Source organism: Poecile atricapillus, chromosome Z (assembly GCF_030490865.1).
Source record: "Poecile atricapillus isolate bPoeAtr1 chromosome Z, bPoeAtr1.hap1, whole genome shotgun sequence".
Lineage (NCBI taxonomy): Eukaryota > Metazoa > Chordata > Aves > Passeriformes > Paridae > Poecile > Poecile atricapillus.
This window is the reverse complement of record NC_081289.1, coordinates 20,393,353-20,419,204: the sequence shown is the minus strand read 5'-3', so window position 1 is coordinate 20,419,204 and position 25,852 is coordinate 20,393,353. Positions and strand designations below refer to the sequence as shown.

Below are 25,852 nucleotides of genomic sequence, written 5' to 3'. Positions count from 1 at the left end.
ATCTGAATTTTAGCACGGATGTTTGGGAATGTGGAATGCATTTACAAGAGTCCCTTTTGCGCCGCAGTTTCCTGGATATTCACTTTCTGGAAATTGCTTAAAAGAATAGAAACAAAAAATCTGCATTTCAAAGATCAAGAGAGAAAAGTGTGTTCCAGCATTTCCAAGCCAAGTAGAAGATTAAGGTTTCTAATGCACTCATTGGAAAAGAATATTGGGATAACTGCATTAGAAATGTGAAAGAGGATTTAATACTCTGCTTTAGATTAAGTTGAAGATTAAGTTTCTAGTCAGGGAAGAATCTGTTCATCTTGGAAAGCCTACAGGGAGGATGGGAGAAACATAACACATGCTAGCAGATTTTATTTTTTTTAGACTTTTTAAACCAAATATTAAATCTCAACAGCTACTTCATATTAAAAAAAATCAAAGTAACACTTATCACACAAATGAAACCATCCACCTAAAGTCACACTTGATGAGATTGGTGTCCTTGTGGTTTTGAGAAAATGATTGCTTGTATCAGCCTGTGAACACTTAAAACCAAGTAACTTAGTCCTGAGAGTCTCCTGTCCCTCCCTTAATACATTCTGTGATTACCAGGTTCACAGAGGAGACATGGACCAGCTTGGAAAGCACCAGTCATTAATGAGGTAGGTAGTTACAGCTGAGTCCTTTACTCCTGAGAACAGCCTAAAAGTTTTCACAAAGATGTCAAAAAATGTGTCTGGAAGTCAAAGTGTAAGAGAGAAATTGTTCCATTAGATTTGCTACCCAGGGAAATACCTGCAAGTCTCGGTATCATCCATCTTCAGGTGTTGTGGTTGGGGTTTTTTTGTTATTTCCTGAGTGACTGAGATACTGTTCTGTGCCAAACTAACCCAGATTTACTGCAAGGAAAGTGACCTGGCACGCCATTAGGGTTTGTTCCTGTTTCTCAGCCGCTGTTAATTCTTCAACACTGGTTTACAGGGCTTTCAGAGAAAGCCAATGAGCACGGGCACGCTGCTGTTTCAAACACTGCTTTAATGAGACTGCCATGAACTGTGAATGGAAAGGCAGTCCTGTGAAGTAAAGGGAATGAACAGAGACTCCTGTGAGTCAGCTCTGGGACACACAGGCTGCACCTACAAATTGGGGATTTCCAATTAGCAGCACAGGGAACAGAAGAGGCTGACGTACAATGAAGTGACTGCAACTGCAGGGCTTAAATGCAATTCCCATTAATGAGAGAAAAGAACCTTCTCCCTCTGCACACGAATGAATAAGCGATCAGCATCTGTCAGAAGATGAGGAAAAAAGAAACCCAAAAGCACCAAGACCAGTCATTAACTCTTCCTCCTGATTCTGTTTTGTGCAGCACCATTCTTTGTCCCAGCCACAATTTCCACAAAAATGGATTTTCATGAACTAAATCAAAGTCTGAAGAACTTTTAGAAGACTAAATAATCTTTTCTAGAAAGGAAAAAACCCAAAAAAGCTAAGTCATCATCAGCTAAGAAAAATAACATCAGACTCAGTCTTGTACCTTTTTTCTGACATTCAATGTACATGAAGGCAAACTACTCAGTTTATTTGCTGCTTACTGAAATAAACAGGGCCTCTTGGTACTGTCGCATATAAATAGTCCAGGAGAAATTATTTACTTTCCTCTTCCTTCTAGGAAGTACTTTAAAAGGGAGAGAGCTGTTTTTCTGTACTGCAAGAAAAGTGCTATTCAGAACAGTGGCTGAAACACAGATCCGACAAAGGGTGTCAAATTGAAAACCAGCCCTCTTCTATTCAAACAAGTGCATGCACAAGTGCCTACTTTTCCAGCCACAAGGAAGCCAAGAGTGAGATCAGCTGTGGCTCCATGCCACCCCAAGCACCAGAGCAGGCTCCTGCCTTCTGCCTGGCTCTCCATGCTCCCTCCTCCTGGAACCCAGGCAGCAAGCAGAGGGAAAACTCCCGAGTTAGTTATAGGGCAGAGGAGAGCTGAACCCCCAAAGCTGGAGAGATGAGATCAAAAAGAAACTGGGGTTTGCAGCCTGTGGAGCAGAAACCCACACAGAGGGGAGGAGGAGATAAGCAAGGACAGTGAATGCTGAAAGCTGAAAGAATCTGGAGGGACCTTGCCCCCATGCTGGGCAGAGCTCCCACGGCAGAAGATTGAACCAGAGAGGTGGGAGGAGTGGGGGATGGAGGATGCAAGAGGCAGTACAAGGACACAGATCAGGGCCCTTGAATTGGCTTGGCAAGGACTTAGGGGACAGGAGTACAGGAGGGACCCTGGCAGTGAGACTAACACAGTAGCTCTTGAGGAAAGGAGCAAGATCCAAAAGGCAAAGCCTGAGAGCAAAGACTGGAAGCAATTAAATGATTAAGGAAAAGCAAACAAGAGAAAAGATGAGGACAGCCTGCAGCAGAAGAGGCAGGACAACAAACTGGGGAGAGAGGAAGGCAAAGGCTGCCAGAAGAAGCTGCACATGCTTCATTCCTCTCCGAGTCTGGAAGGGAACATCCTCTCATTCCGCCTCCTCTGTCTGCAAATATCTAAAGGAAAAGGTCCCTCACCTCTCAATACTGACTCCAATAGAGCACATTCTTCTGCTGCCACCAGGTAGTCTGCATGCTCAACCAGCAGATGTCCATGAAGTAAATACAAAGGTGAGTTTGACTCTTAACATCCATGTAGTTCCCCACTACAAAATTTCTGGCTATTCACTTTGTTTGTTCTGAACAGTAAGGGAAGTTACACATCCACAACAATACCAAAAGTACTTTAGAAGATTACAGACCTAAGTAACACACTGCAAGGAAATACCAGCACTTGGTAGCCTGTACACAGGAATTACTGAGAAGTTGTAAATCTGTCTCAGAGCAGGACTTGAATAGCATGAAGTAAATAGGGCATAAGGCAATGCTCCGGACCAGGAAGAAACAAAATATCGAATAGTTACTCATTAAGTGAGCACCATCCATTCTGGGCAATGAATCGAGCAGGGAATGTGCAAAAAAGAAAAAGCCATGTGATAGTGTAACTAAAGACTGTCACAATAAAAACACACAAGGAGGCCACAAGGAAGGCAGATCTTTCTTACCTGGCGAGCGCATATTTTTGCAGCACAATGAGATCTAAACAAGTCTTTTTCTGCATGCATGCAACCTTAGTCATCACCATACCAAAGCACTTAACTTAACTTGTTCTTAGCTAAACTTCAGTCTGCAAGCAACGAGTTCAGTTACTTGTGCTGAAACAGCACTTGAAGATTTCAAAAATTCAGACACACGATGGTACAAGCATGCCTAAGAGAGAACCCTTGGCTTTGTTTCTTTTTGGGGAGGAGGACAGAAGACAACCAGCACATCACACAAATTGAGGTGGAAAAACAGCATGCATTACTGTGCCTCATCTTCCAGCACATGCCATGGGAACAGAGAGATGTAATTATTTTCCCAAGATTACACAAGGGTTCTCTGGAAGACAGTTGCAGGCCAGAGTGTGCGAATCCTCGGCTGGATCCAAAGCTGTAAGCATAGGGGCACTCACATCTGACATGTTTCTAGATTCTAGCAGAGCCTTCTGGTGGCCTCAGGTACCATCTGTGCATGACAATAAATATTGTCACTGACTACAGGGGAATTCATGGCCTTCAGAAAGGTTCACACAACATTTCCTACACAGACTGCACGGACACAGCAGTAGAGAGAGCTATTGCTCAGACTCACAATGGAAAAAACATCTTTAGAACTGAGCTCAGAGAAGAATAAACCACAGGCCAAACCCACCTCTGCAATCCACCTCCCCAGAGACAGCCAAACTTCATTCATAACTTGAGCTTACTAAATAGCAAGAATGGCAGAACCTCAGCAAGCCTGCTAGAATTAAGAAAACTTGCCACAGAAGCAGCATCCCATGGATCCCAGGAGAGCAATGACCTAATCTGCCATCCTTCAGCACACACTGTGCCTCCCTAGGCCTTGGGACTCAGGGCCCAACTTGCCTTTTGGAGCAAACTTGCATTGTCCTCTTCTCAATTCCATTTTAAATATCAGTCAAGGAAAAAAAGAATTCAGCCTATAGCCAGCAACAATGCAGCACTTCCTTTTCTCTGCTTTCACACAAAGGCAATCTAACACCAACCTTTGCTCAGAGCATCACAGTCTAGGAGCTTGATCCTTTATTGGAAAATCTCACAACCCTGAGGACATGGCCAGTAAGAGAGGAAGGAAAAAGCCTAGGCTGGCTCTATTGCTTAATGTTCCAGACTACTCATTTTGCTTTCCTAGAAAAGAAAAGCATTTTGCCTGCTAGGTTTCCAGACCTTTTTCACCACAGACTGAACCTCAAACTGTCCTGGAATTTCTCCACCAGCTTTAGCTGTGGTGTTTGCAAAGCCCTTTAACACTAACTTGCTATTTTGCTGTTGCACAGCAAGGAACTTCGAGGCCAGAGACAAGAACCCAGGCTTTCTGCCTTATTTGTCAGGGGGCAAACATACAACAGAAATAATAGTTACCTTACTGCTTTTCTCAGAGGCTCACACTGCTTTTTGCTGCTGCACTTTGCACATGAAAGCAACCACTGCTGATCTCTGGGGTGTGTGTAAGTGCAACTAGGAACAACTAACCAAAATTTAATAAAGTTGTACCACATCTAACAGAAAGTGTCTTCCTCACACTTTTATAACCCAGGCAGTTTCATACTCCCACTTTTCTATCAAACACCCTCTAACAAATTCAAGAAAAGGTGAAGTTTGCACACATGAAAGCCCACATCTAGGAAACGGGTCACACCATTCTGCCTGTATCAGTTACAAATCTAGGACATAGCGTTGCACTGTGTGGCCAGGGGAAGGAAGAGAAATTCAGCTGAGACTTCTGCTTTCTGAACAGTAATTTAATGTTTAAGCAGAAATGTGCCATACTATTGTATTAGTCAAAAATTAAAAAAAAAAAAATAAATTAAAAAATCATAGCTACCCAAGGATTGGAAATAGAAGCAGCCAGCAAGGAAAAGCCAAGCAGAGTCCCACATTGTGTGTGCCAGAGCTTTCCCTCCACCTCTCCCTCTGCTCCTCCCTCATGCTGAGGGACAGCATCTGTTTCAGCTCAAACCCTGACCACGCACACTGCACAGGGATGATGTGTTATGACCTCAACATGTTTTTCCTCACAGTCTATCAAACTTAGGGCCGGCACAGACATCCCTGGAATGCACCACATTCTGCAGAGCATTTCTATCTTCTTTCCCTTGCTACTCTAAGAGGAAACAACAGCACTGCCAGTTTAGTCATCAGATCACATTTATCCCTGCTATAGCCTTTAGGATTTCATTGGATTCTGGATCAATGGGGTTTTGGGCCTGGTTCCCACAATGCTAATGAGTAGTGAGCTCCCACACTCTATTTTACACATACAACACAAGATTTAAAGTGATGCTGTTGGGCACAGCTCCAGGTACACCTGTTTCTTCTGTAACCTGGCAAAAAAAATATATATAATAAAGTACATAAATAAAAATAAACCACAAAAAAAAAAAAATAAGAAAAAGAAAAAGAAAAAAACACCACAAAACTTATGCAGCCGTTCATATACATGGAAAATAGCAGCATTAATTCCAGTCTATTGTCCACTCCAAGGGAAGAGTCTCCCCATCAACAGACACAATAAAAATGAGCTTCTAGGACACCAAAAAGAAACAGAGATTTCGGTTCCAAAAGTATGCAAGCTATTGTGGAGTCCTGTTTTTCAAGAAGCTTAGTCTGCAGTCCCCAGCTATTTATACAGCTGAAAACCTTCAGTGTGATTAGGTGGCTCAAAGGTGTTCATGGGCTGCACCACATTTAGCAATGCAGAGTGTGAGGCACATAGGACATGGCAGAACCAAAACCAATTTAAAAAAGGAAAAAAAGGTAAAAATAGATCCCAGTTTCCAGTGGCTTCAACAAATCATGAAAAAGAGTATGAGTGATGATTGCCACTGATACTGGTTTTCAACAGGACACAGAGCACACCCCAGTGAGAGCACTGAGGCTTTACCCCAACCACAAGGTGAAAGTTCCTGTCTGTCCTTCCCCATTTATATCACATGGAAAGGCACATACACTCACAAGCCTCTTTCAGGTTTTAAAACTCAGGGAGATGGATCCAACCCACAAGAGATTCTAGTTACCTCATTTCAGTAGCATATGCCAACGTTCCCCAAAATTGCAATAAACTGTGGTGATAAAACCTACAATTTCCTCCAGACTAACTCATTCCTTACTCCTGAAGGCAACTGGGACTGCAACCCACATATTCACTGGATAGCTGAAGATAAGAGCAAGTGACAATAAAGAATAAAAATATCTCTGCACCAAGAATTTACATAACTAGCTCCAGTTACTGCTAATTAGACCAATTCCCTTAATTCCTCCATTACATTTCCTGCATTTTTCAGTTAGCTCTAGTAAGATGTATAATAAATTATTATTAAATAGAAATGTACTTGATCATATTACAAGTACTTAAAAGTACAGATCAGTGCACTACTACTTTATTCTAATTAAAACCTTACAATTAGTAATCTGGTAGACTAAATACGATACCTAAAGCTACTTCACTGTGCCAAATTTGTCCACCAATTTTGGAGCTTCTGAAATATTTAAAGCTTTTTCCCCCCATCCTTTTGCCACGCAAGAAGACCTACACAAGTCAGACAAATGTGAATTACAAGGAAAAATTGCATAATTAATCTTACAGATTTGACAGCAACTTCATTTTTTCTTTCTTTTTTTTTTCTATGGCAAGGATTTACTTTTTTGTCCTTTTTTTTTTAAACAATATATTTTAATGGAGAAATTGTCTTGAGTTCTTCCTACTTCACTCATGTAATATGTCAACAGCACAACTCTCACAGAAGTGCTTCCCTCTCAGCCACTGGGACCAAGCCAGCTCCACTTTGGGCATCCCACAGCTAACCCTCACACAGCAAGTTGTTGCAAGTGTGTTGTACACAGCCAGTCACTTGAGAAGAGAGCAGCTGAGCAGCTTACACCACCATGAGAGCCCCTTTTCAAACAGAAAGCAGCTATGTACATGCAGGGCTTGATTTGCCATGAGCAGAAATCCTTGACAACACTTGAAGAGGCAGCTGCCAAAAAAGCAAATGCCAATTGGCAGCGTGGAGGAGCTCACTCTGAAGCCATCCCACGTGCACGGGCTCTCCATCCAACACAGCCTCTGCAGCCTCTCCTGAAGAGGCTGGAAAACAAGAGGCATTCCCCTTGTGTAAGAAAGGGATCTTCCCAAAAGCGGGGGCAGAGGGAGGGCATCTGGAAAAAGTATAAAGCAAAGGAGGGAGAAAGGAGCAGTAGGAAGAAAGAGGAGTAAAAGAAACAAGGAACAAGATGACAGAACAAGATAGGAGATGTTTTTTTATATTGATAACCTCCTGCTCCCTGTTGTGGGCATCAGTCCCTCCCAAGGAGCAAGCAACAGGACAAGAGGAAATGGCCTCAAGATGTGCCAGGGGTGTTTTAAATTGGATATTAGGAATATTTACTTCACTGAAAGGGTTGTCAAAAACAGACTGCCCAGGGAAGCAGTGGAGTCACTGAAGGTATTTAAAAGATGTGCAGATGTGGCATTTAGGGACAGGGCTTAGTAGCAGACTTGGCAGTGCTGAGGTAATAGCTGGCCTTGATAATCTTAGAAGTCTCTTCCAACCTAAACAATTCTATGATACTATCCATCAGGGACAACAGGGACAAATACAAGGATCAAAGAGGACAAAAAAGCTGACAAGTCCTCAGATATTCTCCTCACTCCCTTAACCCTCCTTCCACCTTCTCCCGTCCTCCCTCTCCAGTAGCACAAGAAAAATCACAGCAATTTCAGGATAAAAACGGCTAAAACAAAAGGCAGCTGCAAAATAGACTGGAATGGAGCAGGAGCAGGCAGCAGTACCTGCGAATGGCCCAGATGGCTCTGCTGGGCACGGCCAGGCCCCCACTGGGCTGCTCCTCGGGGTGGCAGGAGCTCCAGGCGCCGCGGTGAGCCAAGCGCTGCTGCTTCCCGTTCTCCCGGCCGGACAGCGGCACCGGCGGCGAGCTGCACCCAGAGGACACGGCAGGCCGGACAGGCCTCTGGTGAATGCCCCCGTTTCTCCTGAGAAAAGGGAGAAAAAGAAGGGAAAGGGGAAAAAAAAGGATTGAAGGACTTTTGATTCTTTGCGCTTTTACTTAGCGAAGGGTTGAGCGCTATGAAATCAGCACAACACGGTGTCAAACTACAACAGACGGCATTTCTTTAATCCAAAACAAAGCTGTTGTGTGCTGAGAGGACAGCATTTATTAGCTCCTACCTAGATCTAATACTACAGCGACAGAAGCTGAGCACTCCTGTATCAAGCTGTTCTCTGGACCTCTGTTAAGATGGGAAGCACCCCTAATTTTTTGATCCAGAAAACAAATGATGTTCCACCACTTTTAAACAGCAAGGTTGGAAGAAGGAGCAGGTAAGCTTTCAGCATCACGTAGAAGGCTGTTTGTTTTCTGCTGCCCCTTAAAGTCAAATGCAGTCATAAAACCTTGAGCATCACAAGTAGATACATAAATGCACAATACATGCAACCAGAGGAGATATGAAAATACAGCACATGTGGACTAGAGAGCTTCATTCCTGCAAGATAAATAGTGCCACATCTGGGGAACTGGCTGCCACTGAAACAAAAATACAGCTCGAAGAGGCCCCCTGGAATGCAGGCCTATGGGAAGGGGGAGACTGAGGAAAGGAGGGAGGAGGAAGGCACAGATTTCCCTCCAGTTAATTAACAGTTGTATTCCCTTTAGCCAGGCAGCTCCTGAAACACGCCTGTCAGGGTGTAAACGCAAGTGTTAACAAGCAAGCTGGCTGTCAGTGCCCAGAAATCTCCCTGGCTGCTTGCCCACCAGTCACACCACTAAGAACTACTTATCCACTGAAAAGAGGAGGAATCCCCTGCCGATCCATTGTACCTGCCTGCTGATTGCTATTGCTGCCAGAGGGCAGGTCTGAAACGTGGTCTGTCCCCATTAGGGCCCAGAGAAAGGGCCACAAAGGGAGGGAAGCCAGGATGCTCCTGAGAGTCCTCCTTCTCCTCCCTGCAGTTGCTGCTCTCACCTTGCGCCAGCTCTGTTCATTTAATTCACTGCAGAAACACAAATTCAGTGTCCTTTTCATAACCCAGGTACACACAAGCTCATGCAGGGTGTGACAAGTTCCAGAGCTGGTGGGGCAGCACCAGTGGAAACACAAGAAATGATATGAGGAGTGAGACCTCCCATTCTCAGTGAGCTCTTACATTCACTCACAGATTGCATCAGGGATGTTTTGGGAGAGAAACAGATAAAAAACAGCTTCTAATAAAACAAGATTTCTGACTTTGAATGGAGATGGAAAATATCATAGTCATTTGTGACACTAAGTGGGGGTGGGGGGCAACCTTCAAAGTATTTAATTTTTCTACAGTGACTTCTGAGAGCTGCTAATTATTCCAGATAGAATTGGATGGGTATTTTCCCTCTTTTTCCGTTCTGAAAGGACAGAAAAATATCAAACCTGTTTTTACCACTAAGCATCATACAATATTTCTAAACCCATGGCACTGTGACCGAATAATCAACAAGACATTGTGAATGGAAGGAGTTAAGCCAGAGAAATTTTAAGATGTTGATGCTTCAGTCAGAACTCCCACACTAAAAATAAATGTTAGTCTTGCCAGGGTAAATTCAGCATTTTAGGGATCAGTTCTTCACATCTGGTCAGTTTACCCAACAAAAGATATCAGGCAGCAAGACAGTAATGAAAACAAAAAACAAATCCAAAATAAACCTAAAACCACAGAATGAAATTTTGGGCCCCTCCAAATTTATCTAAAGTGTACCATCAAATTCAGCAGGGCAAGTCCATCTCCCCCAGTGCTGTATAATCATAATAATACATATTTTAGACTAACAGGTGAAAACACCTGCAAAGCACCATGAGCATAACAAGTTACTTACAATTTGAGTCCATTGTAGGAGAGGGAAAAGAAGTCATAAACCAAGCACACACCAAACACAGTGACTCCAGTTTCTTTCACCAGCATTGCACACGTCCCAAGGAATAAACTAAGCAGCAAAAATAATGGGGAGGCAGTGGGAGGGAAATGTTCCCCAACATAAAGCTGATCCACACTCCTGAAAAACAGAATTGACATAAAATATCTTAACTTCTCTGTTATTTTCATGTTTACTACCATCACACAAATACTGAGACACTTTTCCTTAATGCTTTAAGATGGTTGACATGAACGTGTTAAGACATGAACAATCTAAAATGAGGAAAGGCTCAGCCACAGGACAGGAAGACGCAAATATGGGGAGCTACTCGAATTCTTGGTGCACAGGAGGTGAAACCAAATAAAGTAGACTTGAAACAGTCAGAGGAAGGCAGAGTAAGTACAGAGAGGGCAGAAAAACACCTGCTTTCTGTCATGTGGAACACACATGCTTAATTCTCCTTATGGGACAAAATGCACAAGGCAAGCAAAAATTCCTCCATCCCACTCACACTCCCCTGAGTCAGAGATGTGTCCTAATCATTAACAGACTGGGCAGCAAGCCCCTATCACAGGGGAGAAGGCAGGAAAATACTGAAATCAAACAGGCAGATTCCTATGGGGTCACTATGTTTCACACCCTCGAAACCTTCAGAAGAGAACAGCATTGTGGGCTTGTAGCAGACAGCTCCAGAGGGATATAAGCAGTTTCTCCCTGTGGCTGTGATGACATGGTGCTATTTCTGAATGCAAACAATGTTATTTCAAACTGCAAATAATGCAAAAGGTGCAGAAACCCCATCCAAGTAAGCTATTTCTGTATCTATACTTGTTCAGTTACAGTTTTAGAACACAGAGCAGCAAGCAGTGCCAAGTTTTCATCTGAAAAGGATGACTAATGGTCTAGACACACTCCTTAACTCTCTCAGACCAGGTGTTCCAGAGTGCCACAGTCACAGCACACATTTGAAAGGCAGGCATGTGTCTGCTCTTCACTCTACATACAGACTACCTGCCTTGCATTGAAAACATTTCTTTATCGTTTTTACAAGCCCTCCTCTGGTGTATGGCCAGCTGTAATGTCAGTGGAAGAGGGATAGGCCACGCTGACTTCTGGTTTTGTGGGTTTTTGTTCTAATAAGCATCACCAAGGCCACAAGCAGGGGCCAGGATACTTCCATAGAGCGCTGAGCTGTGGGAAGTACCTCTGCCAAAAACCACCAAACACTGACAGCTGCCTTTGGGCCCCTCCTCAGACTTAAGAACCTCATGACGTTACCACGTACCTATTATAGGAGAGAAAAGCCAACAGAAAGAGTAGACAGGCCAGGACATCTGCTCTGCCTACTATACCTGTTACCTGAAAGGGAAGGAGACACACAGGTGTAAAAACACATCTAAAAATGTAAAAACACTCGGTGACTGCCTCAACAACCCATGCTCACTGCTACTATTTTAAGCTTTTGATCTTTCAGTGTTATCCCTCCCTCCGCATACCAAAATGTTACTTGGATAGTGTACAGTTTTGTCTGCTGCACTTCTAGCTTGGCAAAACAAATGAGTAAGCCAACAGTAAAGTCATTCTTTGCTTAATAAAATATTAATAAAGTTATATAGAAAATGCCAATTTTAAGGATCTGTTTTAATTTTGTATAATAGGGCTTAGATGAGAAATGTATCCAATTCCCAGTACTGAAATTTGTTAAAGAAAATTACTTACTATATAAGTAATATTTGAATGAACTTTATCACCAAAAAGGGATAGTGTTATAGTATTTATTCCTCCTGAACAATCTGAGTTTGCAAGAGTTTTTTCTACAGATTAATGAACAAAATCTTTTTTTAAAAAAGGGAATACTGAAGAAGAATAGATAAACACTCTTTTTTACAGTTATTTCAATATCCTATTTCATAAGGATCTAAAAATCACCCATAAAGCAAAAAAAAAAGGCCCTTTGAAATTTCACCCCTATTAAGATTACATAATTAAGTTATATTCAGAGCTCTGGCATTTATTTTAACCTTTTAAAGTTCTAACCCAGACAAAAATAAATTCCAAGATTGCCTCTTCTAAAACCTCCCTTAAAATATAAAGCTGCATTATCAAAAGGATCCTAGCTGATTAGTTCACACAACACAGCACAGGGAGTAACTCCAAAGCTTGTGGCTTTTTGTTATTAAGGTAATCTCTCCTCAAAAGCTCTCAGCCACAGGAGCTGTTTCCCTCCCTCATGTACAAAGGCTTGGAATGAGAGCAGTGTGATGTCAATGGTACCTCAGCTAATGAGAGCATTTCTTTTATGCAGTGTGGACTTTACCTTTCCTTCTCAAAGACAGCAAGACTCCTTTTAGCTACAGAAGTGTCTCCTTGTGCTAACAGACTGCAGTTTTGGAATGATTATGTCTTTAAATGTTTCCTTATAACGACTGAAAGAACATCCAATATGAGCTGTTGTTCTGTAAATTTCTGCTGGTATTCATGAACGACTTTTTTTCTGAAGATGATTCTCCTAGCTTTTAATTGAAATAAATACAAATTGATCTGTGGGTCATCACCTCTGTCTGAGAGAGCTCCTCCAGAATACACACTAATGCTACCTTCACTTTTCCCCCTAAAATTGATGGCTATAGGAGATGACTGAAGGCATGCAACAAAATCCCAGCAGGAGAGCACAGCCTCACTGAGGTCTTTGAGAAAACTCATGGCTGTCCATTTATTCCCAGCATGGCTGATTAGGACCATCATTTAGAATTCAGTTCCAGAGCACAAAGACTGCAAGTATGAATACACTTTTTTCTTAATGACTCCTACAAATTATTTTAAATAGACTACATTCTCACCTTTGCTCCCCCACAGCAAAAAATCACAAGTATCACATTATGTATGACTCAGAGGTTTCCTTCAAAAAAAAAAATTAAAATTGTGAAGAATGAATTTATTTTTAGCTTTGGTGGCACATACTTACAGCCTCGGTGTGAATGGGATGCACAGCAAAGAAGAGCGCCGTGACAAAAGCAAGTCGACAGTCCTTGAACACAGCTTTGTCACAAGTATACATCAGCACAAGGGTCACCAGACAGTGTAAAATTACATTCACTGCGTGGAAATAGAAGGGGTTCATGCCAGCCAGCAATATGTTTAACCTGTAAGGAAACAAAACAAAAGCATTGCTGGATTTGAGAGATCTAATAGCAAGACATCTTTAAAATACTCTAAATTATGCCTTTTTCCCCATTTGCAGTCATCTAATGGTAGTGCTATTAAACTAATTACTGAAAATCGCTCTAAACTTCTGGTTTATCTGATTAAAGAGAAAACCATTTCCTCAATTTTTTTATTGTGTGGTTGTGTTTGGCAACCTTCTTGACAGAGATGGGAGAGTCCTGTGCCCTCCCAGCAGAGCTCACTGCAGTGAGACCATGCCTGTGCTTCCTTAGCAGCAAATCACCCTGGCCAGCAGCGTGGCACTTGTCCTATTTCCCTCTTGGCACCTTCTGTGGTTCTGTTGGCCACGTGGAGGCTGTGCAATATGGGTAGCTATTTTCTGCTCTAGAATAGATGCTTTTGCCCAAGAACAGCCAAGACAAGGACTTGGTAAGGCACTGGAGCATCTGCTTGGCCTAACAGGGGCGTTTATTCCCATTTAGCTTTCAAAATGGTGTCACACACTGAAGGTTAAGCCTTTATTTAAATGCTTTACTGGCATAAAGAAGTTTGTCTAATAGTTTGCATCGTTTTTATAAGGACATTGATGGCAAAAGTAAGATAGCTAACATCACCCTAGACTCAGTGAGACAATTAGGGTTCATTATTTGTGTTGATCATAAAAAAAATAAAACGTAACAAGCTGTTATGACATTTGTTTGACAGCATGTATTAACATATTCTTCTGGTCACTGTTTCTTACAGCCAGCTTGCTGAACAGCTGCTGACAAGCTTTGCCGTACATGCAGTTGAAGATAATTCTCTTAAGTATTAACAACATCTGTACATTTGGACAAATATATATATGTATCTACACAAATATGCACACATACACATGGTGCCTATCTAGGGAAGGCTCCATATATGAACAAGGAATCTGGAAAAATGTCCTTTAACTAATGTTGAAGGGAATTTTTTTTAAACAAACAACAAGAGAACCAGTGAAAAGAAGACTCAATCTAAATATTTCACATGCAGTTGTAAATATGCTATAGGGTCAATAATCCTTCCTGTTGCTAAAGACTCCGGGTCTCCCTGACAAGCATGATGTGACAGCAAGGCCACTGAGCTGTTGCTACTCTAAAAAAACACCTCAGGTTTTTTGTGAGACAGAGGAGGTGTGAAGAGGTCTGTGAGAGCCAGACAACTTTTTTTTTTTTTTTTTTTTATAAATAACTCTCTACATTTCTTATTCATACCCGAGGAAATGTTAGCTGTTCTGGGCTCAATCTTCCAGGCCAATCCAATTTTATCAGACCAAGAGTCTTACTTGTGCATTCCTGCTGTGGTCCCACTCAAGTGTTTGTGGAGGCAACAGATGAAACCCAGAGAGTTTGTGAAAAAGTGAGATTTTGGCATGACTTGACCTTTCTCTTTGAAGTATGGGTTGATGCAGTTACATTTTGACAAGACATCAGTCTCTGTGATTCAAGAATACATGAAGAGTTGGAGCTTTTTCTTTTTTTATCCTATTTCTCCTGCAAGCCACTTCAGGGCAGCAACATCCATCACTCTCCCTTATTTCTACCAGCACTGAATGACAAACCATAAGAAATGGCAGCAACAGACATCCAGCCAGAGCTTCAGCTGCAAATACTCTGCAGCAGTGGGAACCCCCAGGCCAGGATCTTGTTTTCAGCATGCTGAGGGGAGCAAGGGGCAGCACAGGGCCACCCTGCCCCTAAAGGAGCCACAGCTCACTCCAAGACACCTGCAGATGTGCACAATCACAAGGACCCACTGCAGGAGACATTCCTTATACAAATGAATAATTTCTGGCTGTAAATCAGCTGGAGCATAGTCCACTGCTCCCCTTCAATGACAAAGTGTGGCCTGGGAACCTGATTTCTGGAGAAAGCAGATGCAGGCAGGTGAGGACAAGTGCTCAGGATATCAGGTGATACGAACTCATGCACCAAAACGGGAGAGATTCTCATTTAGCTGGCCAAGTTGTGAGAACCAGTCACTAAACCCATGACATCTGACAATATTCTTGAAAAATCTATCATTAGTCTCCATGGATCGTGTCTGTCACTTCTCATCCTCCAAAACAGGTCTGCTGGCAGGAGAGGCAGAACTTTATAGGCAAGGGATCTTCCTACCCCCATCAGGTCCCTTATCCCAAAGGTGGGGTGTGCTCTTCACACCCCTTCTTAGGGTGAATATTGAGTCAATGAGGCCTGTAAGCTGTGAGTTACCTGATGTAAATTATTGAGAACAGCTCTGTTAAAGCATCAGCCTCGCAGCTTGGCTGTTCCCCCGTGTGTTCTTTAAATAAATAAAAAACAGCAGAGCAAAACACAAACACGATACCATGCTATTCAGGTAACTCTTCCACTAAACAGCCAAATCAGACTGCAAGTATGTTTTAAATACCATCTTTGATGGTCCAGGAACACTAAACATGAGTGTGTGCAGGTGCTATATTCACACCACTGCTTTTTGCTGCTAAAGCTCTTTGTCATAAGAAATTAGGCCACATGGCAATGAAGGAAACATTCTTTAGTCCTGAAACAATCCCAGCAGAATGCTGTTAAAACGTTAGCAGTGGTTAAATTTATTGTATGTCAAACGGCTGAGCAAATCTGGGTCTTCAAACAGCTCTAATCCAAGTCACAAGAACTTTGCAAAGCTCCCCAGCTCACACAGCCATGGGGGAAAAAAAGGCAGCCTACTTTGGAATGCCAAATTTGCTCCACCGCAGGGGAACTGTGGAGGAAGTTCTGGGCAAGAGAGCCAAGAAGGAGATGGGTAAATAAAAAATTACTTCTCCCCTCTTAATCTTTAATACCCTACCAGCGAGAGTCAGTCTTGTTTACTGGCAGCAGCATGCAGCAATTATACGCAGTAGACGGTTCAGCAAACAAAGGAAGTAAAACAGAGATATGAATCTCAAAATTAAGGAAGAAGTGGTCTTTCTCCAACATAATGTTCATAAACAGAAGTTCTGGCAAGCAAAAACTGCACTACACTGGAGGGAGGTGAGGGTGCTGTTGTCCTTGCATTACCATACTTATACTGCCCCACAAATGGGGAAAATTGTATCATGTGGTCATTTCTGCATGAAGATCATAACCTCTGTCTGAGCTAAAGCACAACTTGTAAAGATATATCTTATGGCTTTGGTAGAGCACATAGTGAGGAGAGGAGATGTTTTGGGCTGGCCAGGCTGTAAGAACAGGCTGCTCCTCAAAACAAAGACATGTTTGCAAACAGCATCCTAAAGATTTGGGGCTGAACACAGCAAGTGATAACATTCCTAGGAATAGAGACCCTTGAAAGAGGAGATACAACCATCTCAGACGTGGAGGTCTTTCCTCAGAGGAGCCACCCTCTAAACACTTGGAGAAGAGTTTTTATTGCTTTAACATCTCTGCTAGAAGAGTCCCTGGAAGCAAAGATTCTGCTAAACCCCAAAATGTGAAATGGCAAAAGGCAGTTCAAATGCAAAGGTCCTCAGAAGACCCAGGGAAAGGAGGAGAAGAGCACATACACCAAAGTGAAGTCTCTCAATACTGTCGGTGACACTGACAGGTATCTTCTAATAGAACTGATCAGCATCATCCAGCCACCACCAAAATAAAAAACTGATTACAGAAATCTCAGCATTGATCACATGTCCCACCAGGGCAGAGAGGCTGCACTGAAACACCTACTCAAGCCAAGACTCAACAGTGTTTTTGTGCCCAAGTGTTGCAGAATGTGTGGCTCAGCATGCCACACCCAAGGCAGAGCACTGCCCAAACTACACCTCCATGCAGGAGGTACACCAAAATAAGAAAACCCTTGGTTTTGTTAAGGCTGATGGATGTTTGCCAGGAACAGTGGAATAGTATAGCTTGCTTTGCCACCTGCAGCAGCTTTTCTACCATTCCTCCACCATCCACTCTCGGAAAAGGAATTACACAGCTTCACTCTCAGAAAGAGAGACTTCCACAGGCAGCAGCTGTTGCAGGTTCACTGAGTAGAGCCTGTACAACAGCTCTCCAGAAGCAAGCAAATCATTCTATCTCTTAAAAGCAACCTCTATCAGTACCGTCAGGTGTCTTCCAGAGAAGTCATCAGGGACATATCAATTCTGAGTGAGCAATTCTCCACAGAGAGGGCCTGGAAATGGAGTGGGACTCAGTGGGGACTTCATCCTCACAGACTCAGAATCAGAGGGGTCTATGCTGCAAGAGCACAGGCTCACAGACAAATTCCATACATAACCAGTTACAGTACATAATCACCAGCATTCCCCCGCCATCCCAGCGCTAATATAGTGCTTTTCACCCACTTGTACACATGAAGATTCATTCAACCTTTTTTAAGACCTCTTATGATTTAATAATATTGTAAAACATAATTGAAGAGTTTCTCTTTTTATAGACTTTGTTATTATCCCTGGGCAGCTCTTGTTTAGTTTAATCTATTTTATTATTTTCAAAAGACTAACAATGAAACACAACATGTTATGAAATAGAAATGCACAGGATAATAATGGTAATTTGTTATAGCAAGTAACACTTAATGGAAAGTCTCAGAGCATCCCATACCTCATAAAACCCCCACAGTTTTTATAAGAAAGGCTCATATGCAGATTTATATAAATTAATTCAATATATAAGGATGGATTAGGTTTCCTGTGGTATCTTTTCCTGTTCAAATTGTGTGTTAAATATGGCAAACTTTATGCAAAGTAATACCCGCTTTCATAGTGGAATCTCCTTATAAACTCCACAGATGCATGTACTTCGTGCCAGGGAAATGAGCATTTGCACTCCAAAAGAGGTGCAGCTGCATCACTAGCAATAATGGTTAAGGCTGTATGTGGAAACAGCTCAAAGATTAATGAAAAACCTATAGCAGTAAATAGAAAATAAGCCCCTTTGCAGTGGTGTTCATGCAATGGCCAGTTTCCACCACAAAGTGCAACAGCACTTCGTGCTGATTTGTGCTGATAATCTTTCCACAGTACAGTATAATGCCTAAGAATTAAATGGACAATAAGGCTTAAATGGTTTGGTCCTTGATTTGCTATGATGGCTATGGGTGAGAAGACAGAGGCTGTATCAATTCCCAGGCTACAGCAACTGCCTCGGAGCACAGAAGTCATCACTTACAAGAGCACTAGTGAAGTGCAGGCATTCAGAGCAGGTTATTGCTTTCCAGCAGGGGGAGGGAAAGGAAACAAAAATCATAATTAGACTGAGAAGAAACAGCACCTTCAAAGTGGCAAATGTGCCAGGGCAGAATTTTCTAGTGAAACCACAGAGAGTGTGGTTTGATGATCATTCCTGTGTTACAAATAGCAAGAGCACCAATCACACAGCTCTAAGTTTGCCTCCACGAGCAGCCTTGGAAAACTTGAGAAGAAAACAATCCAGATGATGGCAAGCAACAAAGTGACAAACTAGGGGTCATTTTATCTAGATAGTGAACAAAACGCAGTTTGTCTTAAAAATTATTCTTAAGTAGCATCTCAGCAAGAGCTGAGGAAATGAACACTCATGAAACTCTTCAGCAGCCATCCATCAGAGCATGGAGAGAGAAAGGGATGAGACATGATCAAAAACCAAGCTAGGACAATCACTAATCAAGAAGATAAAGCAATAGTAACCGAAACCTAGTATAAAGTTATTAGTCCTAAAGACAGTATTTCAAACTGGGTGTAGTAGTTCCTCACCAAATTTGAAGTAAGTTTGAAATACGCTGAAGACCATGAAGGAAATGCCACTCTAACTTACAAAGAAGCAAAGAAAAAAGGGAAAAAAAAGGTATAGCGAAGTGAAAAGAGAACAGCCTTTTTTTCTTTTCCCTTTCTTTCTTCTTTATTGTGAAACAATAAAGAGAAAGCTCAGGAAAGCAGTCAGAACCAGAGCAAGGGAATGCAGAGAAATGCCTTTAGCTAACCAGCAGCAGCCAGGGTACTTTATTTTCATGGACTCTAAAGAGTATTGACAAGGATGCTCCTGTGGGTAAGGAGGCTGATCAAAAGCTGAGACTTTTAGGTAAAAGATGGCCAAAGAAAATTAATGGTGACATTGGTGCAAGAGGAACAGAATACCCAATGAGAGAAAATCCCCAAGAACTGGAAGGTGTTAAATAGAGACAAGACACCACTGAAGCACACAGCAAAGATAAGAGTGACTGCATTCACCTCAGCCAAGTCAGCCAGGAGAATTAGAGAACTCTCTCCCTCATAAAAGGCTTTAAATTCAAGAGACAGGCAAATTTTATTCAGGGCTGGGAAAATGAGAAGGCAGACTCCTACATGCTTTGTACACACCTCTCCTACTGGGCAAATCCTCACCTCTGGGCTTGGCTGCAAGCAGCATGACAGCACACACCCCCAGCCAGGTCTGCACCCCCCATCCCCGGGCTGGGAGCTTCCCCTCACCCTCCACAGGGGTCCTGTCCTCCTTCCAGGGAGTGCAAGCAACCCCAGAGGAACATAAACTTACGGCCATAAACATCAGACACCTGCTACAAAAATTCTATCTGTGAGGGAGACTTCTCGTGTACCTGGAACCAGGGGAAAAAACCTAAGCTTTGAGGCACCAAGCTTTGGAAGACACCTAAAATGGCAGCAAAGCATTCTGCTCTGGGTCAAAAGAAAAGCTTATGTGCTTAGAGACGTGTGTGTATTCCAGCTATAACACAACCAGTCTCACCAAAGCATCTGCTTTTCTTCACAATGTCCACCTCATCCAGTGTGGCTACACCAGTACTACATCAATTTCATGGCAGGTATCACAGTAGCAGTGTGGAGACTGACTGCCACAGCATGAGTAGAAATAGTAGACTAAGCTGTACAGGAGAAATACTGACACAATCTTAAACATTGTGATGTACAGAGGGAAGAAAATGCTTGTGCACTGTGTATTTAACCTGACACATTATAGCTCCACTATATTACCCTGCGATGTCAAGCTGTAATATAGCATTAAATCAATAACAAAGAAAATGCAAGGTCTTTTTTCCTTCCCCAGGTTGTTCTGGTTTTCTTAAGCTCCCTGTCCTTGAAACTTATGCCACTGATACAGCTGAAAAAACAGAAGGATCAGCTGTAAACAACTAGATAGATGAGAAGGCTGACAGTGAGTTATAGAATCAGTTCTCTCTTTGGCTATGTATTTACATCTCACCCAAGCTCACATTCACTTAAGGCTTTCATCCAAAGCCACTGGAGCCTCACATGAGGCTCTCGATGCCAACCCAGAATACTGAGCCGCTGCTGAAGGGCAGTATTTACTTCCCAGGCAGGTACATACCCAAGCCATCACTGGCTAGCAGCCTTGGTGGACAGACCTTCCACGTCTGTCCATTCTGCAGTCAGCACCTGAGCACAGCCCAGACTTTTTAATTTATCTTTTTCCCCATTTTTTTTCCCCAGCTAGAGGACTAGTAGGATGGCTCCCTGCACAAACTGTGTGTAGTCTTTTCTGGTGGGAGAGCTGCATTCCCTTTGGCAGCTTAATCCCCCTCCAGCCCCTCTCCTCCTAGGCCACCAGCAGTAGCTGGAGTGGACACTCTTACACCCTTCCCACAGAGCCAAGCACATTCCCAGTGATCAGTCACTCCCACCTCCTTTGAGGAAGACCAGGTATCTGCTGTGCTTCCCTGCCATGCCATCCTCCCTCTCTGTCACACTGCCACACATCCTCCTAGACTTGTCACCACCTCTTTCTTCTGTCCCTGATGAGCTGTTCCTTGAGGCATCCTTCAGCAGCATCTGCCTTGGCACCACCAACGAGGCTGAGCACACAGGGCCTTCACTTCTTAGCCACCTGCAAACCAGGAGGCTCACATCTGATTAAATGTCTTTAAACCTTGGCATACAGGGGATTTGAAAGGCTTCATTCTCACCATGTTCTAGCACTGCATACCTTCACTGTGCTGCTGGCTACACCAAATCTTCATCACCTGTTTGTTTCTGGGTTGGAGAACGTATATAAATGGGGATTTGGCAGACAGAAAGAGAAAGAGGGAGGGAGACAGCATTGAGGATTGCACCTTCTGCTTCAGCAGCTGAGAAACATTTCTGCAAAACCACTGGAAACAAGGAGTAACTGAAGTGCTACTGAGGGAATAAATGATTCAGTGAACTTCTGTTAGTGGAGGCAAGGTGTAAGACAGAAAGCACACAGTTTAAATATAAAATCCTGAGTGAATTACAGAACTGGCAGTTCTCCTTTTTTTCCCCACCTTTCATCTTAGCACTTTATAAGGAAGACACCAAAAACCAGTCTCTTCTGGGTCCAAAAAGTTGCCTTCTTTAGAAAGAAGTATGTTGAATCACTTCTTAGAGAAGAAAACACATGCAGGTAAATAGCTTTAAGTTACAGCAGCTGGAGAACAGAGCATGAAGTAAGTTTTTATGAAGGACTAAGCAAAACCACTGCCTATCATCTCAACTCCTGCACAGATGAGGACTTGTGCTAGACCTAACAGTTACCCATGTGTAATAGGAACGCTTCTGGACCAACTCATTCAACATTCCTTTATTTTATAGAAGTCAAGAGAAAAGGTAAGAGAAGTTCAAAGACACAAAGCAAACATTACTTAATTCAACAGTCCATATGGAGGCTTTTTCCCCCCTTCTGATGTTAACCCACACAAAACAGTGCAGCAATTCTGTGAAAATTTTAAGTTTTGCTAATGGTTCCAGTGGGCCACTCTTTTTTCCCTCTGATCATTCATACTGTCAGATCCAGTGTGAATAATGTCAAATACTTGAGCTCTTCTCACTGTTTGGCTCCAGAGCATTAGTCTACTGGAATGAGGACTGTCACTTATGATTTCCAATTCATCAGGGATGCTGAACTACTGTTACACAATTTCAGCAATGTCTGCTTCAGATTTTTCTGACAGATGGGTGATAAATTTTTTTAATTGAGATCATTTCAGGAATACGTAGCTTATATGTAGGATATGTTCAGCCTAATGAAAAGTCCACAGGGCATTTTGAGTCCTGCCTCTTACTTTCACAGCCACAAAAGGCTGAAAAGAGACTGCAGAAATAAGAATCTGTAGATATAAATTTCAGCCCACCCTTCACCTCTGTTCTGTATAGGCAGTTTGGAGATCTCCCAGATTCTTTTATGTTAATACAGCAAGATGCAAAACAAGCCTTTAAAGATGAAAGATTCATGCAAAAGATGTAGAGCCACTAGGCTGATATTGAAATGCCCTGGATTTGACCAAATCAGGACAACATTAAGCTAAATTAAATAAAACAAGCAAATCTACAAACAATAAAGATGCCAGAATACTTTGGTCCTCTCTTCCTTCCTTTCTGCATACATCGCACAGTTTTCTCGAGTATCCTAAGTGGGTGGAGTAAATTCTAACAAAAGTATTAGTAACATTCATTTCCATTCTGCTACCTATCAGTTTTCTGCTGAGATTTTTTTACAGGAATCGGGGTAAATCCTTTTTTCCTTCTGCAGGAAGACAGAGAGCAACCAGCAACCTCCTGCTGGGCAAGGCAGGGGTGGATGGCTCACGCAGGCAGAGCATGGCTCAGCCACAGGTTCAGTGTCACTTGGCAAAACCTTCCCAAGGCTTCTTTGGAAGCACTGGGTTTGGAGGATTCACTCCACCCAGCTCTTAACATCTTCCTCTGACACCCTAGTGGTAGAAATTAAATGGGAAAAATGTGGAAACTGGAAGGCTGGAAGGATAATTGGGACACAGTGAATATAATTTCCCTCTGCAGCCAAGGAAGATAAACGATTCCTTCCCTATTCCAAATGTGATGCCAAGTGGTGAACAAATGACTCTGCCTTTGACCCAATGTCTTGGTTGTATGGTTATTATAAGCACAGAGGATGAAATCTTGTTCACAAAAATTAGTGTCACTTCCCCTACAGAAAGGACTAGGCAGAGACAGCATTTCATCCTTTTTTGACACACACCCCTTTAAATAGCAAAGGCAAAACCAGTTCAAATACATACAAATGGGAACTAGAGCATTTAGTTTCCATTTGTAATTAAAGTTTAAGTTTCTTTTGCTCATTAGCATTACAATCTCAATCCTGCAAACTGATCTAGGATGCCAAGTCCAGCACTCCAGTGCAAATATTGCATGTAACGAGGTCAGTGGTGACACACAGAGGTTCACTCCTCTCCCCAGTTACCCCCAGATGTATTAATTACAGGGATCCCCAAACTAGAAGTTTGGTTGGACACACGATGGAGAAGGCACTCTGTGTGCACAAAGCCAGTTCTGCCTGCAACTATCTATTCCCACCTCGCTCTTTACAGAAATGTGCTGAGATGCCCTTCAAGGAGAAGGTACAAAATCTGTTCTAAAAAATCCAGTTTACAAAGGGTCTGTGCTGTTCAGCTCTCCTTTATGAGGAGCATGCCAGCCTGTGCCCAGACAGCCAACACTGATGGCTCTTGGCTCCAAGTCCACCTTTACAACCAAAGAGCAGCAAGTGTTCTGTGAGAGTGCCAAAGGGATGTTCCATTTCCCAAAACCGCTCTTGCTTCACAGAAAGATTCAATTTCCACGTATTCATGAAATTCCATTTATATATCCGGTGTGCTAATGAGTTACTCAATCAGCAGAGTGAAGCAGGAGCCTGTAACACATCCCCCTGGCAGACTTGCCAATATCCATACCCTTTATTCCCAGTGCCTGCCGTAGTCTGTGAGAGCATCTACCGATCACCGAGCACTAGACAACACTCAGCCACACCACCAGCTCTTCAGCACAGCTCTCTGCAAACACATGTATCATTTCTAAATGCTAAAATCTGCTAAATACTCATCATCGTTAATGTTCCATCAGAATAAATGAAACAGAGAACAAGCTAATGGAAAGAACGACAAACTGTATGGATTGTAACTGAGCTGATTTGCCGCAAATTCTTCTCCTGGGGCAGAAAGCCCAGCAAAGGTTCTTTCTAGGATTAGCAATGGTAGGTGTCACTTTTGCTGCTCAGCCTCCCTTTATTCCTGCAAAACCGAAACTCCTCCTCAACAACTCTGCCCGGTACACAAGGAAGGAACATCTGAAGCGGGGAGGCTGCAACTCCGCGACTGACACGGGAGGCTGGCAGCAGCCAAGAGGGATGCACGGAACTGCACGGTACCCGCGGGGCTGACCCCTCCACTTAGCGCTAAGAACAAAGGCAGAGATGACTACGGCTCTGTTTCAAATCACACCGCGGGAAGTTTCTGGCACGATCACTCAATTGCGGAGAAAAAGTACTCGAGATAGAGCACGGTAGGAACTCGGGGGAATTCATGTGAGCACCTTCCCCAGTCGAAAGCGCTTTCCGAAAAGCTCCGTTTTCCCCTCTTATCCCTCCCGCAGCCCGGGGAGAAGGCGCCACCTGCTCCCAAACTGCCGGGAAAGAGAGGCACTTTGCCGGGAGAGCGGCGGACTCCTCCCGAGCGTCGCCTCATCGCTTCCCTTCTCCAGCGAACTTGCCCCGGGCCGGGCCGGGGGACCGCGCCGACGGCTGCGCCCCCGCCCGCCCCCCGTCCCGCACGGCTCCGGGACAGCAGAAATGCTGAATCACGAAGCCGAGGGCGCGGGACCGGGGCCACGGGGCTCTCCCTGACCCCCACCCGGGGCCGGCCGCCCCCGCCCGCCCGGCCACGGAGCCGGGAGAGGGTCCGTGCGGAGGGGGAGCCGCCACTCACTTGAAGGTGAGCACGCAGAGGGGCCGGTAGGACTTGTGGCTGGTGTTCTCGGCCATGCGCTTGCCCCAGAAGTCGTTGGCGAAGGCGGCGGACACGGGGGCGGCCGCCCGCACGTCGGGGTTGTTCACGATGGCCCAGACGTCGTCGTGCACGAACTCGCCCCGCAGGGAGTTGCCGTAGCAGAGGGCGCAGAGCCCGGCCAGCACCGCCGCCGCCGCCGCCCCGCCGCGCCGCCCGGCCGCCGAGGGGCAGGGGGCGGCTCGGTCCCGGCTGCGGGAGCCCCGCGCCGAGCCCGTCACCATGGCGCGGGGCGCCGCGCTGGCTGCCCCGGCTCGGCCGCCGCCGCGGCGCGGGGAGGCAGCGGCGCCCGCATGCTGCGGGGCGGGCAGCGGGACCGCCGCCGGCCACTCGCGCTCTGCCGAGGCGCAGCCCGGCCGGCTGCAAATAAACAGCGGCCGCCTCCCCGCGCCATCCCTCCTCCTCCTCTTCCTCCTCCTCCTCCTCCTCCTCCCCCCCCCGCGCCCCCTCCCGCACGCATGCTCCTTGCCGCGCTGTCACACCGCCGCCACCTCCTCAGCCCGTCGGCGGGGCGGGCTCTGCCCGCGGGGACCCCGCCGCACACCGGGGAGGGGACGCGCCCCGGCACGGCGGCACCAGGCGGGGCCGTATCTCCCGCGGGCGGGGAGCGCGGTCCCGCCGCGGCGGTCGGGTCGCCGCTGTCCCCGCTCTCCCAGGAGAAGGGTGCAGGGCTGTCCTGGTGCCAGCGCCTCCTCCGACCCCCCCGCGGACAGCTCCCCTGTGGGCTGCGCTCACCTGGTCATCCCCGCCGGCTCCACGGCACCCACGGAGTGCGCGCTGATCCGGCACCGACGCTGCTGCGCCGCATCCCCGCTGCTCCACGGCATCAGCGCTGGCCCGCGTCCTCCACGCTGCAGCGTCGGCTGTACCGAACAGTCCCC

The 25,852-nt window shown here is 44.6% G+C and overlaps 1 protein-coding gene across 1 annotated transcript in view; it reads right to left on the bottom strand.

The window, feature by feature from the left end:
• Positions 1 to 25,295, bottom strand: part of LOC131593048 (protein O-mannosyl-transferase TMTC1-like) — a 134,465-nt gene extending 109,170 nt beyond the window's left edge. The window contains exons 1-5 of the mRNA XM_058865223.1: positions 24,894 to 25,295; positions 13,012 to 13,189; positions 11,332 to 11,405; positions 10,008 to 10,184; positions 7,933 to 8,133 (exon numbers count right to left, since the gene is read on the bottom strand). Of these exons, the coding sequence (XP_058721206.1) occupies positions 7,933 to 8,133; positions 10,008 to 10,184; positions 11,332 to 11,405; positions 13,012 to 13,189; positions 24,894 to 25,195 (932 nt within the window). The 5' untranslated portion in view covers positions 25,196 to 25,295. The remainder of the gene's footprint in view (positions 1 to 7,932; positions 8,134 to 10,007; positions 10,185 to 11,331; positions 11,406 to 13,011; positions 13,190 to 24,893) is intronic.
• Between the last annotated feature and the right edge of the window lie 557 nt (positions 25,296 to 25,852).